General features: G+C 45.7%; 2 protein-coding genes across 5 annotated transcripts in view; one reads left to right on the forward strand and one right to left on the reverse strand.

Moving 5' to 3' along the window:
- The window catches only part of SDHC (succinate dehydrogenase complex subunit C), a 53,193-nt gene extending 43,342 nt beyond the window's left edge, over nt 1–9,851 (reverse strand). For 2 of the 4 annotated variants that reach the window (XM_045049445.1, XM_045049443.1), the window contains exons 1-4: nt 9,753–9,787; nt 8,661–8,705; nt 4,115–4,171; nt 2,622–2,723 (exon numbers count right to left, since the gene is read on the reverse strand). In XM_045049445.1, the coding sequence (XP_044905380.1) occupies nt 2,622–2,723; nt 4,115–4,171; nt 8,661–8,705; nt 9,753–9,772 (224 nt within the window). In that variant the 5' untranslated portion in view covers nt 9,773–9,787. Of the gene's footprint in view, nt 1–2,621; nt 2,724–4,114; nt 4,172–8,660; nt 8,706–9,752 lie in introns of all 4 variants that reach the window. The other 2 variants (XM_003999558.5, XM_045049446.1) reach the window with 2 other exon arrangements.
- Nucleotides 9,852–13,811: 3,960 nt separating this feature from the next.
- MPZ (myelin protein zero) lies at nt 13,812–19,292 on the forward strand. The gene is made up of 6 exons (XM_003999560.4): nt 13,812–13,952; nt 16,443–16,609; nt 16,848–17,061; nt 17,314–17,449; nt 17,881–17,938; nt 18,063–19,292. The coding sequence occupies exons 1-6, from the start codon at nt 13,886–13,888 to the stop codon at nt 18,162–18,164; spliced, it is 744 nt and encodes a 247-aa protein (XP_003999609.3). The 5' UTR covers nt 13,812–13,885; the 3' UTR covers nt 18,165–19,292.
- The last annotated feature ends 5,894 nt before the right edge of the window (nt 19,293–25,186 follow it).

Genomic DNA, 25,186 nt, shown 5'->3' on the forward strand with positions numbered 1-25,186 from the left:
AGAGGGGCTAGAGATTGAGTTAATAATTGATCATGCCTACGTGATGAAGCCTCCGCAAAAATCCCAAAAGTAAATGGTTCAGTGTCTCCAGGTTGGTAAACACAACCACACGTCACGAAGGTGGTATACCTCAACTCCATAGGGACAGAAGCTCCTGTGCTCAGAACTTTTCTGGACATAGAGGTGCGTCAAAGGGTACCTTATGGTTTATCTGTATCATCTGTAGTACCCTTTATGACGAACTAGTAAATGTTAAGTAAATGTTTCCAGGTTCTGAGAGCAATTCTAGCAAATGATTGAACCTAAGGATGGGGTAGAGAGAACTCTTGACTTATAGCTGGTCAGTCAAAAGCACAGGACTTGCAAACAGGCATCTGAAGCGGGGGACAGCCTGGGGGACTGAGCCCCTAACCTGTAGGCTCTGCACTAACTCCACACAGTAAGCGTCATGACTGAATTCCTGGATACCCAACTGGTATCCACAGGGATGGAAAACTGGTTGGTGTGGGAAAAACCTCCACACATTCGATGTCAGAAGTATCAAGAGCAGAGAGGAAAGGAGGTTGTTTTTCCTTTAGTTGGTGTCATCACAGTAGAGAAGAGTTTTTCCTTTTAGGATTCCTTGAGTCTGCACCGATAAAGTATGCTTCATCCTATTAATTTATTTATTACAAATAAATCTAGAAGGGATGATGGAATTAGAAAAATTACAATCTGGCAACCGTCACAGTAATAACTCATTGTAATAACTAATAAAGGTTGATGGTAAGTACCATCAACAGATGGTGGTAAAAGTCTCCCCACAAAATAATGATCAACTAATAAGCACACTATCTTTATTCATTAACTTTACAGAGAAACCGAAGCAGACACATTTATTTATTAATGTTTATTTATTTTTGTGAGAGAGCGGGCACGCACGCACTCTCAAGTGGAGGAGGACAGAGAGAAAGAGAGGGAGACACAGAATCCGAAGCAGACTCCAGGGTCCGAGTTGTCCGCACAGAGCCCAACGTGGGGCTCGAACTCACAAGCCGTGAGATCGTGACCTGAGCTGAAGTTGGATGCTCAACCAACTGAACCACCCAGGTGCCCCTGGTGATATAACTTTTATCATTAGTTAAAATGTGTCTGCTTAGGGCACCTGGGTGGTTCAGTTGGTTGAACGTCCGACTTCAGCTCCAGTCATGATTTCATGGCTCGTGAGTTCGAGCCCTGCGTCGGGCTCACTGCTGTCAGCATGGAGTCTGCTTTGGATCCTTCGTCCCCCTCTTTCTCTGCCCTTTCCCTGCTCACGATATCTCAAAAATAAATAAACATTAAGAAAAAAAAAAAGTTGACATCACCAGTAACGGGATAAATCATCATCATGTTTATCCCTGGCCCCACGCACTGAGAAGAGCACAGCATCACGTTAGAGGCATTCCTGCCAAAAACATCAGGCAAACAACCCAAGCTGAGGAACATTCTAAAAATGTTAAGGTCATAAAAGATAAGGTAAGACTCTTTCCTTACCAAAGGAGATTAAAGAGTTAAAGAGATAACTAAATGCACTACGTGATCCTGGGTTGGATCTTGGACCTATAAAGGACAATATTAGGACAACTGACAACACTTGAATGAGATCTGACGATTAAATGGTAACATAGGGTCAAAGTTAACTTTCTGATTGTGATGGCTGTACTACAGAGTGTCCTTGAATTTATGAAACATGCACTCAAGTATTAAGCCTACTTGAGTAATGAGTAATGATCCTCCTAAAGATGTCCGCATTCTAATCCCTGAAACCTGTGAGTATTTTACCTTAAATGGCAGAGGAGAATTAACAGTTGCATATGAAATTAAGTTTGCTAATAAACTCACCTTGAGCTAAACAGACTAGCCCGGATTATCTGGATGGTACCAACATAATCACAAAGGTCCTTAAAAGTGGAAGAGGCTGGCAGAAGGGAATCAGAGAAGAAATGTGACAATGGAAGTAGGGCGGAAGTGGTGGGAGGGAGAAGAATGTCACCCATCACTGCTGGTTTTAAAGATGGAGGGAGGAGGCCACAAGCCAAGGAATTCGAAGTAGCCTCTGGAAACTAGAAAAGGCAAGGAAACAGATTCTTCACTTGAGCCTCCAGGAGAGAATGCAGCCCTCCCAACACCTTAATTCTAACCCAGTGAGACCTGTCAGACTTCCGCCCCACAGAGCTGTAAGATAACAAATGTGCTGTTTTAAGCCACAAAGTTTATGATCACTTGTTACAGCAGCATAAGAGCTAACACAGGAGTAATGGGACACGATCATCTCTGCACTTGATCTTAAATCACTTGGACATGTTCACAAATCGGGAATGTGCACAACAGTATGCAGGAATTGAGTGTATTGTTTTTGCAACATCTATATAAATTTGAAATCATTTCAAAATACTGGTTTTTGACTAATAGAAATTACATTTTGACTTGCCATTTTCCAAATGGTAGTTCTTCAGGATAGATTACCCCCTAAGGCCAGAAGGCAAAAAACAGTTGTCTTCTTATTAAAAAGGCCTGAGCGAAATAATCAGGGGCGCAATGGCCCAACCTCCAGGACCTTCACCCATTACCTCTAGATTCCCTGGTTCCACAGCGCTCACCTGTAGATAGTGATATGAGGAGACAGAGGACGGTTTAAACCAGCGTTCTTATTCCAGAACCTCTCCATCTCTTCTTTGGCTGTGGTTCCCAGAGGAACAGCACTAAAATAAAACCAGAAGATGGAAGACTTTAAAATGATTAGAAATATACTTGTCTCAAGATTTTACATAACAAAAAGTTAAAATAAAAAAAGGTAAGGGGGGCTGGATGAACCCATTGTATAAAGAAAACATGTCTGTCCAATCCTCTTATCTTTAGGCCAAGTTTGACTCAGTTATTAACAACCTCAATCACCCAAGGAAGTCCTAGCAGAGGAAAACTCTTCTTTCCAATTCCCCACCACGCAGGTCCTGCCACAGAAGCTCTACTTCTTTGGTGCCAGGCAGCAGAGCCAGTACAATATTTTAAAATCATTTATATAAATGGATCATCCTTTCCCGAGGGCACGGGTGTGGTCTCCTACATCAGCACCACCTGCTCTCATCTGGTTTGTCAAGACTCCCTTTCACATCCTCAAAAATCAAGGCCTCAGCACCTCTGAACAGTTTCTTGGGTTTCCCTTGTCAATGGGGTGGATGGAAGCTAAGTGTTGAACAGCTACGTCCAACAATTTATTGCATGCCTGTATTAAATACATTCCATCCCCCTCAAGAAAATATAACCTATGCACAGATGACCCATTAATTATAAAAAAAAGAAAAAACCCAGTAACTTCATAGTGGAAAAATACCTAGCAGACATTCCATTATTCAAATGATCAAAGTTAAAATCACTGGCAATGGGACAAATGGGATCACATGCCCTTGATGTGAATATAACCAGGAATATAACATACTTACATATTACTCCTGCCCAAAATGGGTAACCTGACTCTAATCATAGCAAAGAATCATACAAGCCCAACCTGAAAGGCATTCTACAAAACAACTGGCCTGTATTCTTCAAAAACGTCAGTAACGGGGTGCCTTGGGTGGCTTGGTTGGTTAAGCCTCTGACTTTGGCTTAGGTCATGGTATTGTAGTTCGTGAGTTCAAGCCCCGCGTCGGGCTCTGTGCCGACAGCTTGGAACCTGGAGCCTGCTTCGGATTCTGTGTCTCCCTTCTCTCTCTGCCCTTCCCCTGCTGACTCTCTCTCTCTCTCTCTCTCTCTCTCTCTCTCTCTCTCTCTCAAAAATGAATAAACTTAAGAAAAAATTTTTCTTACATAAAAAATAAAAAAAAAAAAATACACAGAGCTCTAAGTAAACATAGCAAATGTCTTCCAACTTTTCTGAAAGTATAAAATATTTCCCAAATTTAAAATTTAATATTCTCATCCTTCCTTCTTCTACTACCAGATGAGAAAAATAGTGACCACGATCACTAAATTTTCAGCCAACCATCTACAACTATTTTCTTCCACACATATCCCCCAAATCTAAACAACAACCCATTGCTGTTCCCGAAGGAAAAAATGTTAAGTCATAATAGCCTCCACAAATTTAGAAACTTACTTTCTGATACAGAGCTGAGGACTAAGGTGGGCACGGAGGCAATGACGGCCAACCTGTCTGCAAGATAAGAGAAGAAGGAGTCAATGGAGGGCACCTGGCTGGCTCAGTCAGTGGAGCATGCGACCCTTGATCTTGGGGTTGTAAGTTCAAGTCCAATGTTGGGTGTAGAGATGGCTTAAAAATAAAATCTTAAAAAGAAAAGAGAAAGAATAAAAAGCAACACACATTTCGAGATCAATTTCAGTTTATCAATTTCTCTATTTTTGTACCATATTAGACTTAGGAGTGAAAGGAAAAATTAAGAATAAGATGAAAACAATGACAGTATTACTGTCCTTGAAATGATTTTTTAGTTAGAAAGCTACAACTTTAAATAACTTGAGAATAATCACAAATACAACCTACAAATGCAAAATAAAGTTTTAGCCCAACACAAATAATACAAGGTAAAAGAATAATGAGCGTTGGTAACGTTCAACAGAGAAATATAGAATGTGATTTATTTTTAAGTGAGGTTTTAAAGGAGGTCATGGTTAAAAGATAGGGGTTGGGGCACCTGGGTGGCTCAGGTGGTTGAGCATCCAACTTCATCTCAGGTCATGATCTCGCAGTTTGTGAGTTTGGGGCCGCCTCAGGCTCACTGCTGTCAGCGCACAAAGTCGGCTCCGGATCCTCTGTCTCCCTCGTTCTCTGTCCCTCCCCCACTCACACTCTCTCCCAAAAATAAAAATTAAATGTTAAAAAAAAATTTTAAAGAAAAAAAAAGATTGGGGTAAAGAAGAAGAACAAGAATACAGCTCAGTTAACTGCTGCAAAGGGAGGAACTAAGAAGGCTGAAGAATAAGGGGTTTGTAGAAAGAGGGTCTTAAACATTAAGCTGTCATTTTAGGAACTACCATCAAGTTCCCGACAACACAGATGAATTTCAAGTCAAAAAGTCTGTAATAGGGGCGCCTGGGTGGCTCAGTTAAGCACCTGACTCTTCATCTCAACTCAGGTCTTGATCTCAGGGTCCTGAGTTCAAACACTGCATTCATAGAGTCTACTTTAAAAAAAAAAAAAAAAAGTCTCTAATAGTGCAAAAAGTATGGGAACGCAAAGATTTCATGGACCACGTGAAGAGTTGCACCACGAGGATACACAAGTTTTCTACTGAAAAGTTGCTATTTTCGAAATGCATCAAAACAGTACCGGAACTGCTCCTCAAGCCTAAAACTAAGACGTGCCTGGGCATTCTATGTAAAGAGAGTTTAACTGATCCAGAGAGCACACACGAACTGAAAAATATGACCACTAGGCCCCTCTATTCACATTATCATATCAAATCTTTCCAGAAGTATTTAAGAAAGGTATCAGAGTGAAGCACTGGGATTAAAATGAAAAATATGTTGCTTCCACAAGTTTACTGTATATCCCCTATGCGCAAGGCACCGTGGGGAAATAAAATCACACTGAGGTCCGATGACCTTGTAAAAAAGCTCACAGTGTCCATCACACCCTCGATATTAGAGGCACAAACGTTTCAAAATCCCTCTGCTTTACACTAGGACAGTGGAAGGGTACGCTATTTGAAGGTAAAATAATCCAGCCAACACTTCCTTCAGCTCCTCTCTCTCTCCAGCCCTGGAGACAAGAGGTGAATGCAGACATTGTGTACCCCAGGCTCCCAGAAGGAAGTGGGAACAAATCTCTTTAATCAATTGAAGTAATTGTGGTTCTGAAGTTCGCAGGACATGCATTCCGCACACCAGGCTAGGTCCACTCACTCGGCTGCCCAGCAAGAGTTTGCAGATGTGGGCTGGAATCTACAGCACTCTGTCTAATGCTATTGTTTCCCAGACAAATACCAACGTAAGCTTTCCACAAGGCCCTCACAGAAACTAGGTGCACAAAGTCCATAGCCTTATTTGAAACAGGACCAAAGTAGGTATCGATCCTTGCCTTTTGTGGGAAACCAGGAACTCTGGCAAGTTCCACCAAGGAAGTGGGAAACCAGGAACTCTGGCAAGTTCCACCAAGGAAGTGGGAAACCAGGAACTCTGGCAAGTTCCACCAAGGAACTTGGTGTTCTAGGTTATGGCCAAAAAGTAATCGTACTTTGTTTTCTTTTTAATGAACAAGCCAGAACTTACCATTCTAGTTAGCACTGTCCCTTTCTAAATGCATTATACATGTGTACCCAAAAAACGTAATCGCTGTTCAAATCATTTGTGAAACTCTTCTCTGGACTGGGGTGACAACAGCGACACAGGAAGAATATTAAAGTAAAAACTGGAATTCCGATTCTGCATAAATCATGTAACTCTAGGGGACCACTGAGCTTCACCTTCTTTATTTGTAAAATGGGACTGAAAAGACCTACCTAATAGGTTGCTGGGAGGATTACGTAAGAAAACGGCCAGAAAATCATTCTCCAAACTGCAATTCGGCCCACATGTATAAGATACGACCAGTATTTCACTGGTTTCCCCCAAGGTCTTTAGAATTCACAACACATTCTTTTTAAAACCATCAGTGGTGATAAAAATATTCATCTGCTGAAAATGGATTTGACTTTTGGGGGGAAAAAAAGTTATTCAAAGCCAAGTCTACGGGATCAAACTAAATAAAACCATTTTTGGTCCAAAACAAGATGCGACTATAATATAATGAGTTTCTCTTATATGACCTCTAAACTTGATCTGATGGTATGCCAAAAAGTTTCAGAAATATCTGGGGTAAGAGCAACACTAAAATAGACGTATAACCTCGAAGAACAGGATGAAGAGAAATCACTTAAAGACAAAAATTCTGATTCATGACTGTTAGCCCCCACCCACTCCCAAACGACAACAGAAGTCATCCTTGATTTTTTTTCTCTCACCCCCATATATACGTGAGGCATCACCCAGTCCTATCAATGCTATCCAGGACTTCAGTCCATTGTTTTAGTCCTTATCCTCTCCATTTCTCACAAAGAGAACTATAAGAGGAGCTCCTGAACTGATCTCCCTACCATCAGTCTCTTCCCAATCATTCAATATTTACCAAAGCTAACTTACTGAAAAATAAAGCTGATTTCATTGGTCTTCTGCCCAAAGTCTTTTAACAGTTCCCCGTTGCTTGTAGTGTAAGGTCCACACCGTAGCCAAACAAGGCCCCTCTCAACACGGCCCACTCCAACTCTCTGGACCCATTCTCCTCCAAATTCCCGTCAGCCCCTTATATGTCTGCCACACTGAGTATTGCACTACACCCAGACACAGCAAGCCCTCTTAGGACTATATGCCCTCGCTCATGCTCTTCTCTGATTGGAACCTCCCTCACAGTCTGATTAAACTCATCCTTGAAAACCCAACAACTCCTGGATGGCAACTTCAGTTTCTTTCGCCTTACTTGCTGCCCCCTGCCATGCCTCACACCGCTTCTTCATATCTCTATAGCAACACATATTATGGTGCTTAATAATTAATCTATTTATCGCCTCTACTAGACTCTGAGCTCCTCAAGGATAAGACTGGAATGCTCTGTGTCTATAACACCTATGATAATGTCTGACACATAGAAGAGGCTCAAAAAAAAAAAGTTTGTAAATGAGGTATGCTTATTTTAAGAAGCAGTCTTATATATTTAAAGTTAAGCCTTATTTTTAGAGGTGTTTCATAGGTAGTGTTTTATATGATGAGCAATGTGCACATAGTTAACAACTCTTGGCGACTTTGTGCCTAAGCGGCATGAACTTTATCAGACAGAAGCCTAGCTATTCTTTGCTTAGTTCTCCATCTCCGTCTTGGCTTTGGCAAACCATTCCTTGACTAAATGCCAATGGCGTTGCATTACTCAGCTGGTTATTCATTCCTGGCTAGTCTGTGAACTGTTTAGGGAATATACAAAATATAGAGCACTATTTAAAAGCCATGATGTACGGTACTTTGAAAACTAATCATTTTTAGTTAGCCAATTAGCCAACATTAAAAATGTTTAGCCAATACTTCTCTTAAGTGGGTCCAAGTTATTACTATTTTCATTCACAAATGAGGACTGATGACCTTGACTTGTCCAAAATAAATGAACTAGTGACACTAGAACTAGAATCTAGCTCCTAGGATTTCTTAGAAGGTATTTTTCTTTGAGGCTAAGTTAGCATGTTATAAACAGTTCCAAATCCCTCTAATGAAATGGAATTAGACTCAGAATTTCAATCAGAAAAAGAAATTATTGTTGTTTTTTTAATTCCCTATGCCCCCTCCTAAGAAATCCCTTGTGAAAAAAGAAGAGAGAGGCGCCCTTCCCATGAGCTTCAGATTAATACTAATGAAAAAGAAGTCTATTTCTTGGCATTGAATCCTGGTGGTGACAGTGGTACACATCTCAAAATGATACTGTCTGGACATATTTACTGAGTATGATAATTGTCACCTTCCAAACAATAATCCTGAAACTCCTAAAACGAACTGTTTAGAACCAACATGATCATTTCAAGCTAAACATGAATTCTACCAAAAGGCCCCCGACACCCACCAAAATAAATCAAGGATTCAAAATCATTCAGTTACAGTAAAACTACCTGGAATAAAGAATGCAGTTCTGGCAAGACTGGGGCTGGCAACACCTTAGGAAAAAAAAGATACATTTGGAAATGAGAGGGAAGGAGGAAAATGATGGATTAAGATAACCCACTCCTGATCTCAACTCCGAAAGGAATCGATCTGTCACAGAGAAAAACTAAATAAAGTCCCTCTATTTTTATACTGGGTGTACTGCTGTGGAAAGAGAAATAAGAAGGCACTTGGGGAAATCAGGAATTAAATCTCAACGACATTAAAACTAACTTTCCATAACAAATAGTTTCCAAAAATAGGCCTGGCACGAAACTATGCTGGGATTTGTACCGGGAGTGTCTAAAGTCGCTCGAGTTGCCGCGTCTAGAAAGGCTCTGAGTGGAGAATGAGGTCTAGACAGTGGACAGGACAGAATAGAAGAAAATCTAGGATACTTCTCCGGGCGGCGAATGACCTTGTATAGAAAAACTGAGACATCCACTCCCTACCCCACATAGAAAGATAAATTGAAACTGAATTCCCTGGGCTGCTTTAGGACAGTAGAGCGACCGCTATGGGCGCTATTTCTAATCGCCGGCGCGGTAGGGATCCAGGACTCCTGTCCCCTCCCCCAGGGGCCCGTTAGGAACTCAGTGGCCACTCGTTGCCAGCAACTAATGTCTGCAGGAGATCGAAGCAAAAGCGAAGTACACCAAGATCTCTCTTCCCGAGGCCCGAATAAGAGCTCGAAGTCGTACGACCGACGGTCCGCTGACCTCGAAGTCCTAACTATTTACTCTCTCGGAGCGTGGCTCTGGGTGCAGCCCCGAACGCAACCTGGGGGGGAAAGTATTGAAGCTGGGGGAAGGAGAAGGAGCGACAGCCGCGCGACCTCTCGGTAGGGAGTTCAGGAGGAGATAACGGGCCCGTGACCCCGGGGACCGGAGCGGCTGGGGGGAAAGGGAAGGGGCCCTAGGACGCCAGGGCGCGCGACCCGCGCACCCACGGGCCCTTCCCCCGCCCCGGGACGCTGCAAACAGTCGTCAGCAAGACAGGAGGGGCAGCGCAGGCCTCCCCAGGGCCGCGGACACAGACTCCCAGCCCCGGGCTAAAGTCACCTCAACAGGAGCGCAGCCATCTTGAGTTCCGGCCTGGACGGAAGTGACGCACAACGTCTCCGCCACTTGGGGGGGGGGCGGGGCTATGTCACGTGACGCCTCCGGCTCTTTAAAAGGCTCGCAGGCGGTCCGCCTCAGCGTTGTTCACGCTTGATTTTTTCCGTTTTTGTGTGTCTGCGTGGCTTCCCTCGGCTGGCTTCTGCTAGAATTTGCCAGGGGGTCGGCAGAAATGGCGCTGACTCAGACTCTGCGGTCTGCGTTTCACCTGTGAACATATTCATTTTGCTTCGCACCACTGAACTTCTGACTTGCCCTGATTCTTCACCAGGGACTCCACAATAGTTTCGCTCTCCCTCTTTCCCAGGTAGGCCGGCCGAGGCTCCCAGGGAAACGGGCTCCATCCGTTCTGATGGGAAGCTCCACAACAGAGTACAGAGAACACGAGTTGAGGCCCAAGTTGAGGAAGGATCGTGAGAACTACGTAGACCACCATCCCAAGGCCTGGGAGCCTCGTCTAACCACCTGGATCAGCTCTGTGCCCACAATTCCTGGGCTTGAGCTGCCGCCTGAGCTGGACGCCCACTAGCCAAATACAACACTCCTTTGTTCCTTGTTTCAAGACTGTGTGGGTGACGCCCACAGCCAGAAGAACCTGGAGTGGGGGAGAACTCGCTTTGATTTATACACACACACACACACACACACACACACACACACACACATATGGTTTTGAGGAACCCAAGCACTGCAATCAATTGCAGACCAGTTGTGACTTAAGGAAGAAAAAGGGAGACAGGAATAGAAAATTGAAAAAGTTCTTGAGTCTTTTTGCGGGCGAGGGCGGGGCAAAGAAGTGAAGGAGACAGCCTAGAGCAACTCCTATTCTACAATAAAACATTCAGCTAACATTACTATTCAGATCTCATTTATATTTAGCACTCCTGCACTTTCAGGATTTAAATAGCACACATTCACTTATCTCTGCATCAAATGAAAATCCTGTTGTGCATTTCTATAATACTTGACAAAGAAAGCACTTTTATAGACTTTTGGACTGTTAAGAGACCTTAGCGGCTCTCTAACTTTAGTTTCTATTCAGTGCAGGGATCTCCTATACAACACTGATGGCCACTCATCTTCAACACTAACACATTCGGTAAAGGTTACCTCAAAACACAAGTTTTTTGGGGCGCCTGGGTGGCGCAGTCGGTTAAGCGTCCGACTTCAGCCAGGTCACGATCTCACGGCCCGTGAGTTCGAGCCTCGCGTCAGGCTCTGGGCTGATGGCTCGGAGCCTGGAGCCTGTTTCCGATTCTGTGTCTCCCTCTCTCTCTGCCCCTCTCCCGTTCATGCTCTGTCTCTCTCTGTCCCAAAAATAAATAAATGTTGAAAAAAAAAATTAAAAAAAAAACACAAGTTTTTTTTTTTAGTAAACTGCTTAATCATTAGAAAGTTGTTACATTCAAATAAAGTTTTCTGGGGAGCCTGGCTGGATTAGTCAGTGTACCATATGACCCTTGATCTCAGGGTTGTGATTTCGAGCCCCACATGGGTGTAGCAATTACTTACAAGTAAAATCTTTAAAAAAATAAAATACAGTTTTCTGCTATTGAACTTCCAGTCATTGGGGGTGCCCGAGTAGCTCAGTCAGTTAAGCGTCCTACCCTTGATTTTGGCTCAGGTAGTGATCTCACAGTTCATGGGTTTGAGCCCAGGATTGGACTCTGCACTGACAGCACAGGAGCCTGTTTGGGATTCTCTCTCTACCCCTCCTCTACTCACTCATGCGTGCACACATAATAACAATAAATAATAATTAATTATATATATAATGAATTTATTTAAAGAGCTAAGTAAAAGAGGCATATACATATATGCCTATATATATATATATATATATATATATATATATATATATAAACTTTTTGTAGAGGATGTGAAAGTGCTTCAGGGGATTCAAAAACACAAACGTAATTGTCCTCAAGCAGCTTATGCCTTAGCAGGGTCAGTAAGTAAATACAACAAAGAAATTAACAACCCCGTGAAAGAGGTATAGGTAAAAGGAATGGATGAAAGCAGAAAGTGGGTCATTTGCAGCTGGGGAGACGTGGTTCGGGAGGTGTAATTGACTACAACATCCCGTGAACATTTACTGACAATTTTGCCTGTGGAGTTTATGATCAAGTCCCACATTTAGAGTTCCACAGTTCAAATCCAATACTAATCATGGAACCCTCCATCTCCTGTGTAAGGAGATGACCGGTGGGTACCAGGAGCCTGTGGCTTTACAGGTGAACCTGCAGTGGTCCCAATCGCAGGAAAACAGTGGCCTCTCCCATCAAATTAACCCTGTAGGGCTCACAACTGATTGAAATTAATTACACTGAAATTCAAACAAGGTATTAAGTCAAGCCCCTTATCACCAGGGTTTATCTTTAAAATAAGCAGGAGAGAAAAGCAGGGTCTATCCAAGGCCTGAGGTCAGAGAAAGAAAGGGGGAAAAAGAAGGGGAAACATTGCAAATGGAAGTATGAGAGGTTCAGTGAAAAACAAAATCATTTCAGATAATCCCAAGAAGGGAAACAAAGGAGACCACAATTAGGAGAGCTCTGGTGGGAATGATTTTTTTTAGCCAGGTTTGTCTTAAAACTCAGCTCTGACCATGTGGACACTCCCATCTGTAACCCAAAATATCACCCTCAAACCATCAGGAAATTCTTATGATGAACCAATGAAGCCCACCCTCTTTCATTTGCCGCTTAATGCCTTTCACCAATTGGCTTCAACTTTCCTGTACAGACTTGTTTCCTATGATGCCCCTCATGTTCCCCTAAATCAAGTCAAAGTGGAGGCCACAAGATCTGGCTTGAATATCCTCAATACTTCAGAAACCTACACACACACACACACACACACACACACACACACACACATTTTGTTCTGTCTTTGTTTTTGCTTTTGCTATATCTGCCTGGATAGCTTCACTACCCATTCCTTTTCTTCAAAATGGCCACATCCTTCAAAGTTGGTCCATATCTAAAGTTGCCTTCTAGACACAACTCCCCCGCCTCTGAACTTCCTTTATTAAATGGTTTATTTTTGTTTTTCACCCTCCGTTACTAACTTAATCTCCCGGATGTTTGTGAACTACTGCGCATGTTCAAGCAGATCTGGTCGTGCCCTCCTTGGTATACTAAGCACTTGGTTCATCACTCTGCTATGGCAAGCACGATGGTTGATCATGTTGGGTATTGATGGATTTGTCCTTTGATCCTCCCCTCTCTGCCCCCCGCCAACTAGATTTTAAACTCCTTCGAGGAGAAACTTAATTTTTATTCCTCTTTCTGTTACCCACAAACCCATACTTTACATATAGCTGGCATTCAATACAATTTTGTTGCCTTGTCCTAAATCGCAATGGACTTAAACTGCAGCATGAGGCATTGAAAGATTCCCTGACAAAGAGGGAAAGCTCAGGGAAATTATTTCCTGGATATTTTCCAGTGGAGAAAGCTTCTATCAGGGAAGAATCACCCAGGATGCAGGGAGATAGGGGGTGGGGGGAAGGACTCCCAAATGACCTGGTCATCTCAAGAAGCCTATAATGCAACCAACAGTCATCGAAAAAATTAAAAATTAAAATTAAAAAAAGACAAGGGATTTCCCACTTTCAGAGTTCTCTGGGGGAGCCATTCTCTGGGAAGGAGGCTATAGAGAAATTCCCTCTCATGGCCTAAGGATTCAGGTTCCCCTGCCCATCTATCCCTCGGAGAAGTGTGTTTATGTCCCTTTTTCTGTCCCTCTCCCTCACCTCCCCCCCCCTCCCCAGGCATTCCAGCCTAGGGCAGGGGGAGGCCATCAGACACAAAGCCCTCTGTGTATGGGGTGGTATGTGTCCCCCCACCCCTCCACCGAGAGGACACAATGCCCCTTCTGCTCCCTGTACTCTTCCCCCCTCCCCACCACCTCTCAACTGCACATGCCAGGCTGCAATTGGTTACTGGCTCAGGACAGCCCCCTCATACTGGGGCCCCAGGGGATTTTAAGCGGATTCCAGGAACCCCCCGCTCAGTTCCTTGTCCCCCACTCTCCCATCCCCACAGACGCTCCGAGCCCTTGCCCCTGCCCCAGCTATGGCTCCTGGGGCTCCCTCGTCCAGCCCCAGTCCCATCCTGGCTGCGCTGCTCTTCTCCTCTTTGGGTAAGTGGAGCCACCCCAGTCTGGGAGCCCTGGAGCTCAGCTTGCTTCTCAGCAACCTTCTCCCTGCCTTCACTGCATGCCCCACCGCCACCAAAGAGTGAGCAGGAGCAGGAAGGTGATATTATAGTCGGAGAAAAAATATATATAGCTTAGAGGGAGACAATAAAGGTATTCTGTGAAGGGAGAAGGGAAAAGAGCGTAGAGAGCTTCCCTGAGGTGGACCTGACTGGACCCAGGTGGGAAGGTAGTAACATGCCCCCAAAGCCATGCTGAGCACCTGGTGGGAAGCAGTGTTATGGTGTGGTAAGGAACAGGACAGACACCTGGGTCGGGTACCTAATCATTCCCTAGCAGTGCCTGAGGTACTTAACCTTAGTTCCCCTGAATAGGAAGGTCGGGGAATGTGATCTAAGGAAGGAGCCCAAGGTCTGTGGTCCCAACTCCTCGAATCCTTTGTCTCTTGGTGCCTCAGTTTCTCTCTGTGGATCCATTGTCTATTATGCAGGCAAAAGGAGTAGGAGGGAGGTTCTATGAGATTCTAAGATCTTGTCCATCTAAAGCAGTCTTCCTTTATAAGGTGACCAAACCCTTTCTCACCCCGTGACAGATGTTGGGTGGGCAAGTGAAAGTCAAAAGTAGGGATATTTGAATGGACAGTTCCCTTCTCCAAACGGCCCCAAAGCCTAACACAATAGATGAGTAGTAGGCAAATTGGGGGTCGGGGAGAACTGCTCAGAATATCAGCTCTTTGAGTCCTAACCCCAGAATCCAGACCCTTCTGGGTGCTGTGCTGGACTAGTCTGGGACACCCAGAGAAAATGTTAAAGACAAGGAGTTGGAGAAGGTCATAGTGAGGGCAATGGGGAGAAGGAGTGTTGGAGAATAAGGAAGAAGGTTCTGTTCTAGCACCTGTCCCTCTCATAGTACCATTGAGCAGGGCTGAAGGGCAGTGGTTGATGCTAGAACAGGAGGAATAGAAGTTAGATCCAATGAACAACCTTCGTTGTTGCATTTGGGATTCCCAAGAGACCTCTAAGGAGAAGCAGGTCACTGATCTTGCATGCTGAGGTGGGAGATTTGAGACTCTGGAGCAGGAGTGGGGGGGTGGTTATGGGGTCTGGGGATGGCAGGAGCCCCCAACATTGGTCAGACAATGGGTCTCTGTTTGTTTGGTTGCTTCCTCCCCCTCCCATAGAACAAAAGGGTCTACAGTTGCCCCCACCCCGGGCCAGCCCACACACATAATCTCCCTGGAATGGCCTTCCTTGTGTGGGTGAGTCTTGGGAGTGGCACTGGGCCAGCATGGCCCAGAGGAGGGTGACAAGGGTCAAGCCACAGAGGGCTCACATGCAAAGTCATCTGAACTCTGAGCTTGGGATCTTCCTCTGTACCCAACTTCCCCTGAGAAGCTCCCTGACCTCCCAGTCGACAGCAAGCTGTATGGCAACCAGGGATTCAGCAGCGAGGACAGTTGGGCCAGGAAAAAACAGTCTTAATTATCTTCTTTTTTTTTTTTCTGTGAGAAATTTGAATGTGTGATGCTGTGAAATACTACGCAGCTGTTAAAAATAAGATTGATCTCTATGAATCAACATGGGAAGTTCCCTCAGACACATAGGCATGTTATACATCCTCTTAAGTGAAAAAAGCCAAGTACAATATAATGCAATGTATCTCGAAAAGGAAAGAAAAGCTCCATAAGACAAAACTATTTCATGTTTTGAGTTTGTCGGGTTTACACTGCACTTGATACATAGAAAATGGTTACTTACTAAACTGATTGACACTGGTCATATTTGGGAGGGGACTACAGGAAAAGCATTTGTTGGGGGAGGCGTCAAGAAAGACTTCAGCGGGGCGCCTGGGTGGCTCAGTCGGTTGAGCGTCTGACTTTGGCTCAGGTCATGATCTCGCCGTCTGTGAGTTCAAGCCCCGCGTCGGGCTCTGTGCTGACAGCTCAGAGCCTGGAGCCTGCTTCTGATTCTGTGTCTCCCTCTCTCTCTGCCCCTCCCTGACTCATGCTCTCTCTCTGTCTCAGAAATAAATAAGCATTAAAAAAAATTTTTTTTAAAGAAAGACTTTAGCTTTATCTCTATTTGAATAGTTTCTAAAAAAGAATGCAATATGTATTACCGTATAACTTACAAATTAAAATTTTTTAAGCCTGCATCTTAGGGGTACCTTAAGAGTTAAATACTGACCCAAAGGGAAAGGGAGACTTGGAGACAGAATCCACCTTCTGGAAGTCCTCAAGAGAATTCTGTTACTGCTGATTTCATTTCCTCTTATGAACACACTGAACTTGAACCCAATGCAGCGTTTCTGCCTAACTCTTCAGCTGGCCCAGAGAAATCCGGGCTTGACAGTGGATCATTTCTGCCCCAGCTTTGCTATGGTCTCTACTCAGCCCTTGGCTTCCTATTGGTCTCACTTCCTCTGGATCCCTTAGTGGGTCCCGGGCGCCCATCTGACTCCCCTCTCTGCTTCCAGGGCTCCCCCTGGCCCAGGCCATTGTGGTTTACACGGACAAGGAGGTCCATGGCGCTGTGGGCTCCAAGGTGACCTTGCACTGCTCGTTCTGGTCCAGCGAGTGGATCTCAGATGACATCTCCTTTACCTGGCGCTACCAGCCCGAAGGGGGCCGCGATGCTATCTCGGTGAGTGCCTGGGGGCGTCCTGGGATTGGATAACCAAACGGTGCTCCGAAGAACAACAGAAAAGAGCACTTGGGCAACCGAGGGGACATCCTTTGAGCCCTAACCCTAACTGTGGCAAGGTAAGTAGCCATCTGACTAGGGCCTCTCTCCACTGTCTCCCCCACCCCCAACTACCCTCTCCAGCCCAGGAGCCCTTACCCTGAGGCTAGACCCACATACTTCCCCTCATTCCTCATAGATCTTCCACTATGCCAAGGGACAACCCTACATTGACGAGGTGGGGACCTTCAAAGAGCGCATCCAGTGGGTAGGGGACCCTCACTGGAAGGATGGCTCTATTGTCATACACAACCTGGACTACAGTGACAACGGCACTTTCACCTGTGACGTCAAAAACCCACCAGACATAGTGGGCAAGACTTCTCAGGTCACACTCTATGTCTTTGAAAAAGGTGTGAGAGGAGATGGCCCAGGGGGTCTGGCAGTACAGGGAGGACTGGGGGCGGGGGGTTGTGGGGGGGAGGGAAGGGCTGGGGGAAGAGGCAAAATACCTGGGCTAATGCCCTTCAGGCTCTGGGAGGGCGGGCAGAAGACAGCCGTGGCTGAGCGCTGTACCTCTGAAACAGCAGGGAATGGGTGTGGGGCTAGGAACCGAAGGTGCGTGGCCCCGCTCACCCCTTTACTTGTTTTCCCTCCCCTCCTAGTGCCTACGAGGTACGGGGTGGTGCTGGGAGCCGTGATCGGGGGTGTCTTGGGGGTGGTGCTGTTGCTGCTGCTGCTATTCTATGTGACCCGATACTGCTGGCTACGCAGACAGGCGGCCCTGCAGAGGAGGCTCAGGTAAGGGGAGCCTGGCGACCCTCCCTTTATTTTTCATTTTTTTTTATTTAAAAAAAATTTCTTTTAACGTTTATTTATGTTTGGGACAGAGAGAGACAGAGCATGAACGGGGGAGGGGCAGAGAGAGAGGGAGACACAGCATCGGAAGCAGGCTCCATCCAGGCTCTGAGCCATCAGCCCAGAGCCCGACGCGGAGCTCGAACTCACGAACCGCGGGATCGTGACCTGAGCTGAAGTCGGACGCTTAACCGACTGAGCCACCCGGGCGCCCCATGGCGACCCTCCCTTTAACCCCACTGTTCCCCATCGGGGCAGAAACTTCTTGGGGGGCGGGGGGGGGGAGCGGCAAAGGGAGGAGGAAGCTATAGCTGCTCTCCAGGGGGGCCCGGGCCTGGAGCGGGGCAGACCCACAGCGCCGCCTTTCCCTGCAGCGCCATGGAGAAGGGGAAATTGCACAAGGCTGCGAAGGACTCGAAGCGCGGCCGGCAGGTCAGTGGAACTCGGGGCCTGGACAAGGCGCGGAGCTACCTGGCAGCAGTAAGGGATGGGCTGGGACCAGGGTGGGGCTGGGCCCCCCCAGAAGGGTGACTGAGGTGTGACCCCCTCCCTGCAGACGCCAGCGCTGTATGCCATGCTGGACCACAGCAGAAGCACCAAAGCTGCCAGTGAAAAGAAGGCCAAGGGGCTGGGGGAGTCTCGCAAGGATAAGAAATAGCGGTTAGCGGGCCGGGCGGGGGGTCGGGGGTCAGGGCGGGAGCCCACCAAAGGCTCTCAGGTGGTGGTCATAGAGATGGAACTGCGGAAGGATGAGCAGAGCTCGGAGCTCCGGCCTGCGGTCAAGTCCCCCAGCAGAACCAGCCTCAAGAACGCCCTCAAGAACATGATGGGTCTGGACTCCGACAAGTGACCACCCCCCTGGGCCCTCCCAGAGCAGGGGGACCTAGGCTCCTCTTCTTCCCCCCGTCTAGGTGCTTTCCTCCTTAACTCCCCAGCCCTGCCCCGCCCTCAGCACCCTTTGAGATGTAAGTTTCATTCCAAAGTTCACGCCCCAGGCCCCTCCCATCTCCCCCCACCTGCACCTCCGGCTTTCTGGGAACCCAGGGGCCTCACCCTCCCCTTCACCGGCCCCAAGGACTGTGTGTTTGGTGCCTGTCCCTCTGGCACCGAGAAGAAAGGGACCTTGATACCCCGTGCCTCAGCTCCAGGCCACCTGGCGTTCCCATCCCTTGCGGCACCCAGCCTGTCCCTCCTTCTTTTCTTTCTGACCCTCCCTCCCCTTCATCAGGTGGCCCAGCTCCATATTCTGTCCTCCCGGCTAACACCCAGAACATCCAGATCAGACTCTCCTTCAGGGTTTACTTAGGTTGTTAGTTATTTTTTATTTTTTAATCCAGTCTTGTTTGTTTGTTTACCGGCGCCCTCCCCCCATGACTGAGTACCAATGACGTCATGTGGTTTTTGCATTTCCCCCTCCCCCCTCCCCATTAAATCCTTCATGGAGAGCTAGCCCGAGCAGAGGGGCCCCTGGTCCTCAATCCTCAGCTACAGGACTGGTGCCCCTGACCACTTTAGGGCACTGTTCTGGGACTCGAGGTCATGGGGAAGGAGAGACAGAGAGAGGCAAAGAATCCTCACAGGTCAGGGCATTGAGGACGGGGCAAATAAGCCTTAAGAAAGGGCTTTAAACAACCAAACAGAAAGGGAAAATCAACGGGAAATGGGGGGGAGGGGAAGGCTGCACTCCCGGCCACAGGGGACTCTTAAGATTTTTCTAGATTCTGTATATTTCTTCTCAAACTCCCAAATGTCCTTAAATGTTTAATAAACACTGACATTTCCAGAAGTGCTGCCTCCATCTCCAACTTCCTCATTCTCCTGGGAATATCCCTGCCCCCTATTCCATCCCCAGCCCCCTACAGTCCCCCATCCTTCCCCTCTCCCAGCCCTCTTCCTCATCACCTGGTTTCGGTTGTTAAGAATTTGGCTTTATCTTACGGACCTTCCATAGTACAGTGGAAAGAACTCTGAAAAAGGCTCACAAGACGCCTTCAGCAAATATCCAGTGAGTTTATCCTATGTGCTGAACTGTGTATCAGCCTCTGTGTTTACATGGGTTAGAACACAGACTCCCTCTTTACCAAGATCTGAGTTTTTAAAATATGCCCGCCCATCTGTGTGGCCCATGGCTGGTTATTTGACTTTTCTGTTTCTGCCTTTGTAAATTGAGATGATACCTGCCCTGCTTAATTTTTTTGAGACGCAAATGAGATCCTGTACATGGAAACCTTTGTAAACCATAAATGGATATGCAACTAAGATATTAAGGATCAGTCTTTTAAAGATGTTTCTACAGGGGCGCCTGGGTGACTCAGTTGGTTGAGTGTCCGGCTCTTGATTTCGGCTCAGGTCATGATCCCGAGGTCATGGGATTGAGCCCCACAGCAGGCTCCTCACTGATCATGGAGCCTGCTTGGAATTCTCTCTTCCTCTCTCTTTCTCTCTCTCCCCCTCCCCACTGTCTCCCTCTCTAAAAAGATTGCTTGAAGATATTTCTACATCTTGCCTAAAGGATTACACTTTACAAATTAGCATAAATCCCATCCCCCCTACCAACACAGGCATGTGTAACTTTAGTTGGTGCACTATTTTAGCTATGCTATTAATACCTCATTATCTAGTTTGTTGGTATGCTAACGTAGGTACACCATTAATGGCCTGGGATACTAAGATGATTGTGGAAAGATATATATAAAATTTTCCTGGGGGGGGTCACTGATGGCAAAAAAAAAACCCCAAGATTCCTGCAAGTTATTTCTTCACCTTATTAAGAGGTTAAAGATAAGATTTTTTAACACCGGCTTTGCCCAAATCCAGAGTGCTTTCGTTAATTTCAAGCCATGTCTTCTGCTTTTTTATTTTTTTATTAAAAAAATTTTTTTTAATTTTAGACAGACAGTGTGCACAAGTGGGGGTGGAGAGGAGCAGACTAAGAGAGAGAGAGAGAGAGAGAGAGAGAGAATCTTAAGCAGGCCCAGAGCCCCCAACACAGGGCTAGATCCCATAACTCTGGGATCAAGACCTGAGCCTGAAATCAAGAGTTGGACGCGCAACTAACTGAGCCACCCAGGCAGCCCGGTCTTCTACTTTTTTATAAAGAAAAATTAACCCAAATTCATGTTAATACAAAAGCTAATAGAATTCATTGGATAAATGCAAATCAAAACTACAATGAGATAAACCACTTCACACCCATTAGGATGGCTCCTATCAAAAAACCAAAACAAGGGGCACCTGGGTGGCTCGGTTGAGCATCCGACTTCGGCTCAGGTCATGATCTCACGGTCTGTGAGTTTGAGCCCCACGTTAGGCTCTGTGCTGACAGCTCAGAGCCTGGAGCCTGCTTTGGATTCTGTGTCTCCCTCTGTCTCTCTTCTCCTCCCCCACTCATGCTCTCTCTCTCTCTCTCTCTCTCTCTCTCTTTCTGTCAAAAATAAATAAACATTAAAAAAACCCAACAAAACAAAACACAATGACAAGTGCTGGAGAGGATGTGGAAAAATTAGAAACCCTGTACCCTGTTGGTGGGAATGTAAAATGGTACAGCCCCTGGGGAAAACAATATGGAGATTTTTTAAATAATGAAATACAGAATTACCATATGATTCAACAATTCAACTTTTGGATATATACCCAAAAGGATTGCATGCAGGGCCTTAAAGAGGTATTTGTACAGCCCTGTTCACAACAGTATTATTCACAACAGCTAATGTGTGGAAGCAACCCAAATGTCTGTGGATGGGTGATCAGAGAAGCAAAATGTGGCATATGCATACAATTGACTGTTCTTCAGAAAGGAAGAAAATTCTGACTTACGCTACAACATGATTGAACTTGAGGACACTATGCTATGTAAAATTTTGCCAGTCACAAAAAAGACAACTCTCATGTGATTCCACTTACAGTATACGTACTTAGAGTAGTCCCAGTCATCCAGACAGAGAATAGCATGGTGGTTTCCGGGGACTGAGGGAAGGGGAGACAGAGGAGTTATTGTTTAATAGGTGTAGAGTTTCAGTTTTGCAAGACGAAGAGTTATGGTGACGAAAAATGGTGATGGTTGCAGAGTATTACAGATGTGCGTAATACCGCTGAAGTGCACAAAAAAATGGTTAAGATGGTAAATTTTTTAAGTGTATTTATTTCTTTTATATTATAAATATATATTTATTTTGAGAGAGAGAGTGAGTAGGGGAGGGGCAGAGAGAGAGGGAGAGAGAGAATCCCCAGCAGGCTCCACGCTCTGAGCACAGAGCCCATTGCGGGGCTCTGTTCCAGGAACTGAACCATGAGATCATGACCTGAGCCGATATCGGGAGTCCGGATGCTCTACCGACTGAGCCACCCAGGTGCCCCAAGACGGTAGATTTTATGTTAAGTGTATTTTATCACAGTGCCAAAAAAAAATGGAAAATCAAAGCTAATAGAGGCCATATAGCTTTTTTAGGGGGGGGAGAAGAAGTTTAGTCACAACTCAATGAAGTTAAGAGTCTGAGCTGAAGAGTCCTTACCAGTGGAACAGGCTACAGAGTCCAGAAACATGCAAATAAGTGTGAGGCTATATTCTATTATGAAAGTAACATTCTAGTTCAGTAGTAAATAAATGGATTATTTAATAAAAGATATCAGCATAATTGACACGTGTGTCTGGAAGAAAACAAAGTAAGATCTTTATCGTTTTGTATTCAAAATTAAAATCAAATGTAAAATATATATATATGTGTATATATATATATATGTATATATATACACAAATATCAAAAGTGGGGGGGAAGCAATATTCAACTTAAGATGATTGTTGACCTGTGACCATCATATGTAGCTTTCATTTGGATAAACAAATAACACATCATGTATAAGAATATTTGTTTCATCTCCAGATGAGGAAGTCCTTTAAGCAAGTCAGGAAGTTCAGAAATCTTATAATAAGCACATAAAATCTTCAACCACTTTAACGGAACAATATATTAGAAATGAAACTAGGGGCGCCTGGGTGACTCAGTCAGTTGAGGAACCAACTTTTGATTTCGGCTCAGGTCATGATTCCAGGGTCGTGGGATTGAGCCTTGCATCGGACTCCATGATGAACGTGGAGCCTGCCTAAGATTCTCTCTGTCTCCTTCTACCCCTCCCCCACTTGAGTGCACGAGCGCTCGAGCTCTCTCTCTCTCTCTCTCTCTCTCTTTCTCTCTCTCTCTCCCTCTGCCCCTCCTCCCCTTGTCCCACCCCTCCACTCCCCAGCCCCCACCCCCCACTCATATGCACCTGTCTCTCAACATTCAACATTATCAACCACTTCCTCTTTCTGGTACCACTCTAATTCTTGGCTTCCTTGAAACACTATCCTCATGTTTCTCCTCCCTATTTGAGAAATCATGAATTCGTCCTAAAGTAGAGATTGAAGCAACCTGGGAGCGCCTGGGTGGCTCAGTCGGTTAAGCGGCCGACTTCGGCTCAGGTCATGATCTCACGGTCCGTGAGTTCGAGCCCTGCGTCGGGCTCTGTGCTGACAGCTCAGAGCCTGGAGCCTGTTTCAGATTCTGTATCTCCCTCTCTCTGACCCTCCCCCGTTCATGCTCTGTCTCTCTCTGTCTCAAAAATAAATAAACATTAAAAAAATTAAAAAAAAAAAGAAGCAACCTGGAAGACATCTTTTGTTTGTCCCACATGATGTGTTATTTGTTTATCCAAATGAAAGCTACATTTGATTGTCACAGGGCAACAATCATCTCAAGTTGAATATTGCTTCCCCTCCCCCCCCCACTTCAAGTGAGGCCTCCATACTCACTGCTCACTTCCCTACCTGCCTGACGACTCTTAGTGTATGAATTTGCTACCCTGCCTTAAAACACCTAAGAAACTGGACAACTATTCATGTGTGGAGCGAGGGTGGGGTAGGGAGGCTGCAGTCAGACTTACACACGCAGACTTACACTCCTCACGGCTCCTCAAACAGGCCATCCGTCATGATGCTCATCTGGCTACATTAGTTACTCCTCAGAATAAAATGCCTAATTTAGACCAACACATATCTAAAACAAGCAAATAGAAAATGTGTCACATCGCTATAGTCCTCATTTCTGTGACTGATCAAGAAACCATAACTGATATCTATGAACTGCTTCCCCCATTCATTCCGTATTTTCCCTGCCCTCAGCCAGAATCTCAGATAGTCAAGGTTCTTTACCTGGTAAAGTGACCCAAACTTCCATTTCCGGCTCAAGGTCTGAGCCCTCAGTTGTCCTGCCTTTTTTTCCGCTGCTACGTTTTTCCAGTAACCTTTACTATTAGGCATGGAAGTACTAAGTGGTGCCCAGAGAATCCCCTGGGTTCTCCGAAATAGTTCTTGCTGCCCCCAGTGGGCAGCAGCAACCCAAATTCCCCCAGGTTATCAGGATCAACCACACCAGCCAGCTGAGTAATCCCTGGACCTCTTGGTTCAGTGGTACATGGAGTCCCGAATGACCAGGTGACAGTCTCATCTTCCAATTCAATGGAACCATTGTGTTCACTGGTGGAAACATTCTCCGTTTGGGAACAAAGTCCTTCAAACCAACAGAGCCCGAAGTTGCTGAGAGAAACAAAAATTCTGTGAGGGGGTTATTAGGTGTAACAGTGAAAGAACCACCCCACTTCCACCCCTGACTTCTGAACCACATACTCTGCTGTAGGGGAGACAACACCATATAATGGTCTCTGATTCAAAGCATAGGTTGCGTCTTGTGAGACAGAACTCCATTCCTTCGGTGTTGTCTCCCAACCGTTGCTGTGGTCTTCGGTAAGCCCTTCCACGTTTCAAACAGGTATCGGCTTCCAGGTGATGGGGGATATGGTAAGACCACTTCATTCCAGATGGTAGGGCATGTGGTAAGACCACTGAGTTCCACTTAAATCCCATTACTGCACCTTCCTTGGCTATGCAGTAAGTTCCTCGATTAGACACAATGCTATAGGGAGTGCTACAACTATGGGTAAAGCATTCTGTGAATTCACCAATCGTGGTGCTGCCAGAAATATTACGAGCAAAGAAGGCGAATCCACGTCCAGAATATGACTATTCCAGTGAGGACACATGTATACGCTACCACCACCCCCCATGATGAAAGAAGTCCAGTATAATTAACCGGCCATCAGATGTCTGGCTGGTTCCCCCAGGGAATGGTACATATCAGGGACTCAGTGTTGGTCTCTGCAGTTGACATATTGGCATTCAGCAATAGCGTTAACCAGATTAGCCTTGGTAGAGAGAAATCTATGTTTTTGAGCCCATTCATAGCCTCCATGTCTGTCAACATGGCCACTTTATTCAAGAGACCATTGAGCAAGCACCAGGGTGAGCAAGGACAGAGGCCCTTGGTGGACACACACAGTCTGAGCCCATTCTCAGCATTCCGTTGGAACATCTCTTCCCCAGGCTTCCTTGCCACCAGTGTTAGAACCCTGTGCTTTCTGGTCTCTGACCATCCAGCCAAACCATTAGTAAGTGCCCTTGAGTCAGGGTAGATCTATACCTCTGGCCATCGCTCACTGCCGACAGTGAACAACCAAATGTACTGGCCACCAAGACTAGTCTTTTTCCTTCACTGAGAGAATTTTCCTTTACCATTGTCCTTCAGTGTCACTCCTGAGTGGGGCTGTAATGATATAGCTCTTCCCTTTTGAAGATTTTTTTTTTTAAAT

Source organism: Felis catus, chromosome F1 (genome assembly GCF_018350175.1).
Source record: "Felis catus isolate Fca126 chromosome F1, F.catus_Fca126_mat1.0, whole genome shotgun sequence".
NCBI classification, from domain to species: domain Eukaryota; kingdom Metazoa; phylum Chordata; class Mammalia; order Carnivora; family Felidae; genus Felis; species Felis catus.

What these genes read in the sequence shown, in the direction of transcription:
- MPZ (XM_003999560.4), top strand. Translation starts at nt 13,886, where the DNA reads ATGGCTCCTGGGGCTCCCTCGTCCAGCCCCAGTCCCATCCTGGCTGCG. An exon ending in GGGGCCGCGATGCTATCTCG is followed by an intron (nt 16,610 to 16,847) that starts GTGAGTGCCTGG and finishes CATTCCTCATAG; the next exon opens with ATCTTCCACTATGCCAAGGG. An exon ending in GCCCTGCAGAGGAGGCTCAG is followed by an intron (nt 17,450 to 17,880) that starts GTAAGGGGAGCC and finishes CTTTCCCTGCAG; the next exon opens with CGCCATGGAGAAGGGGAAAT.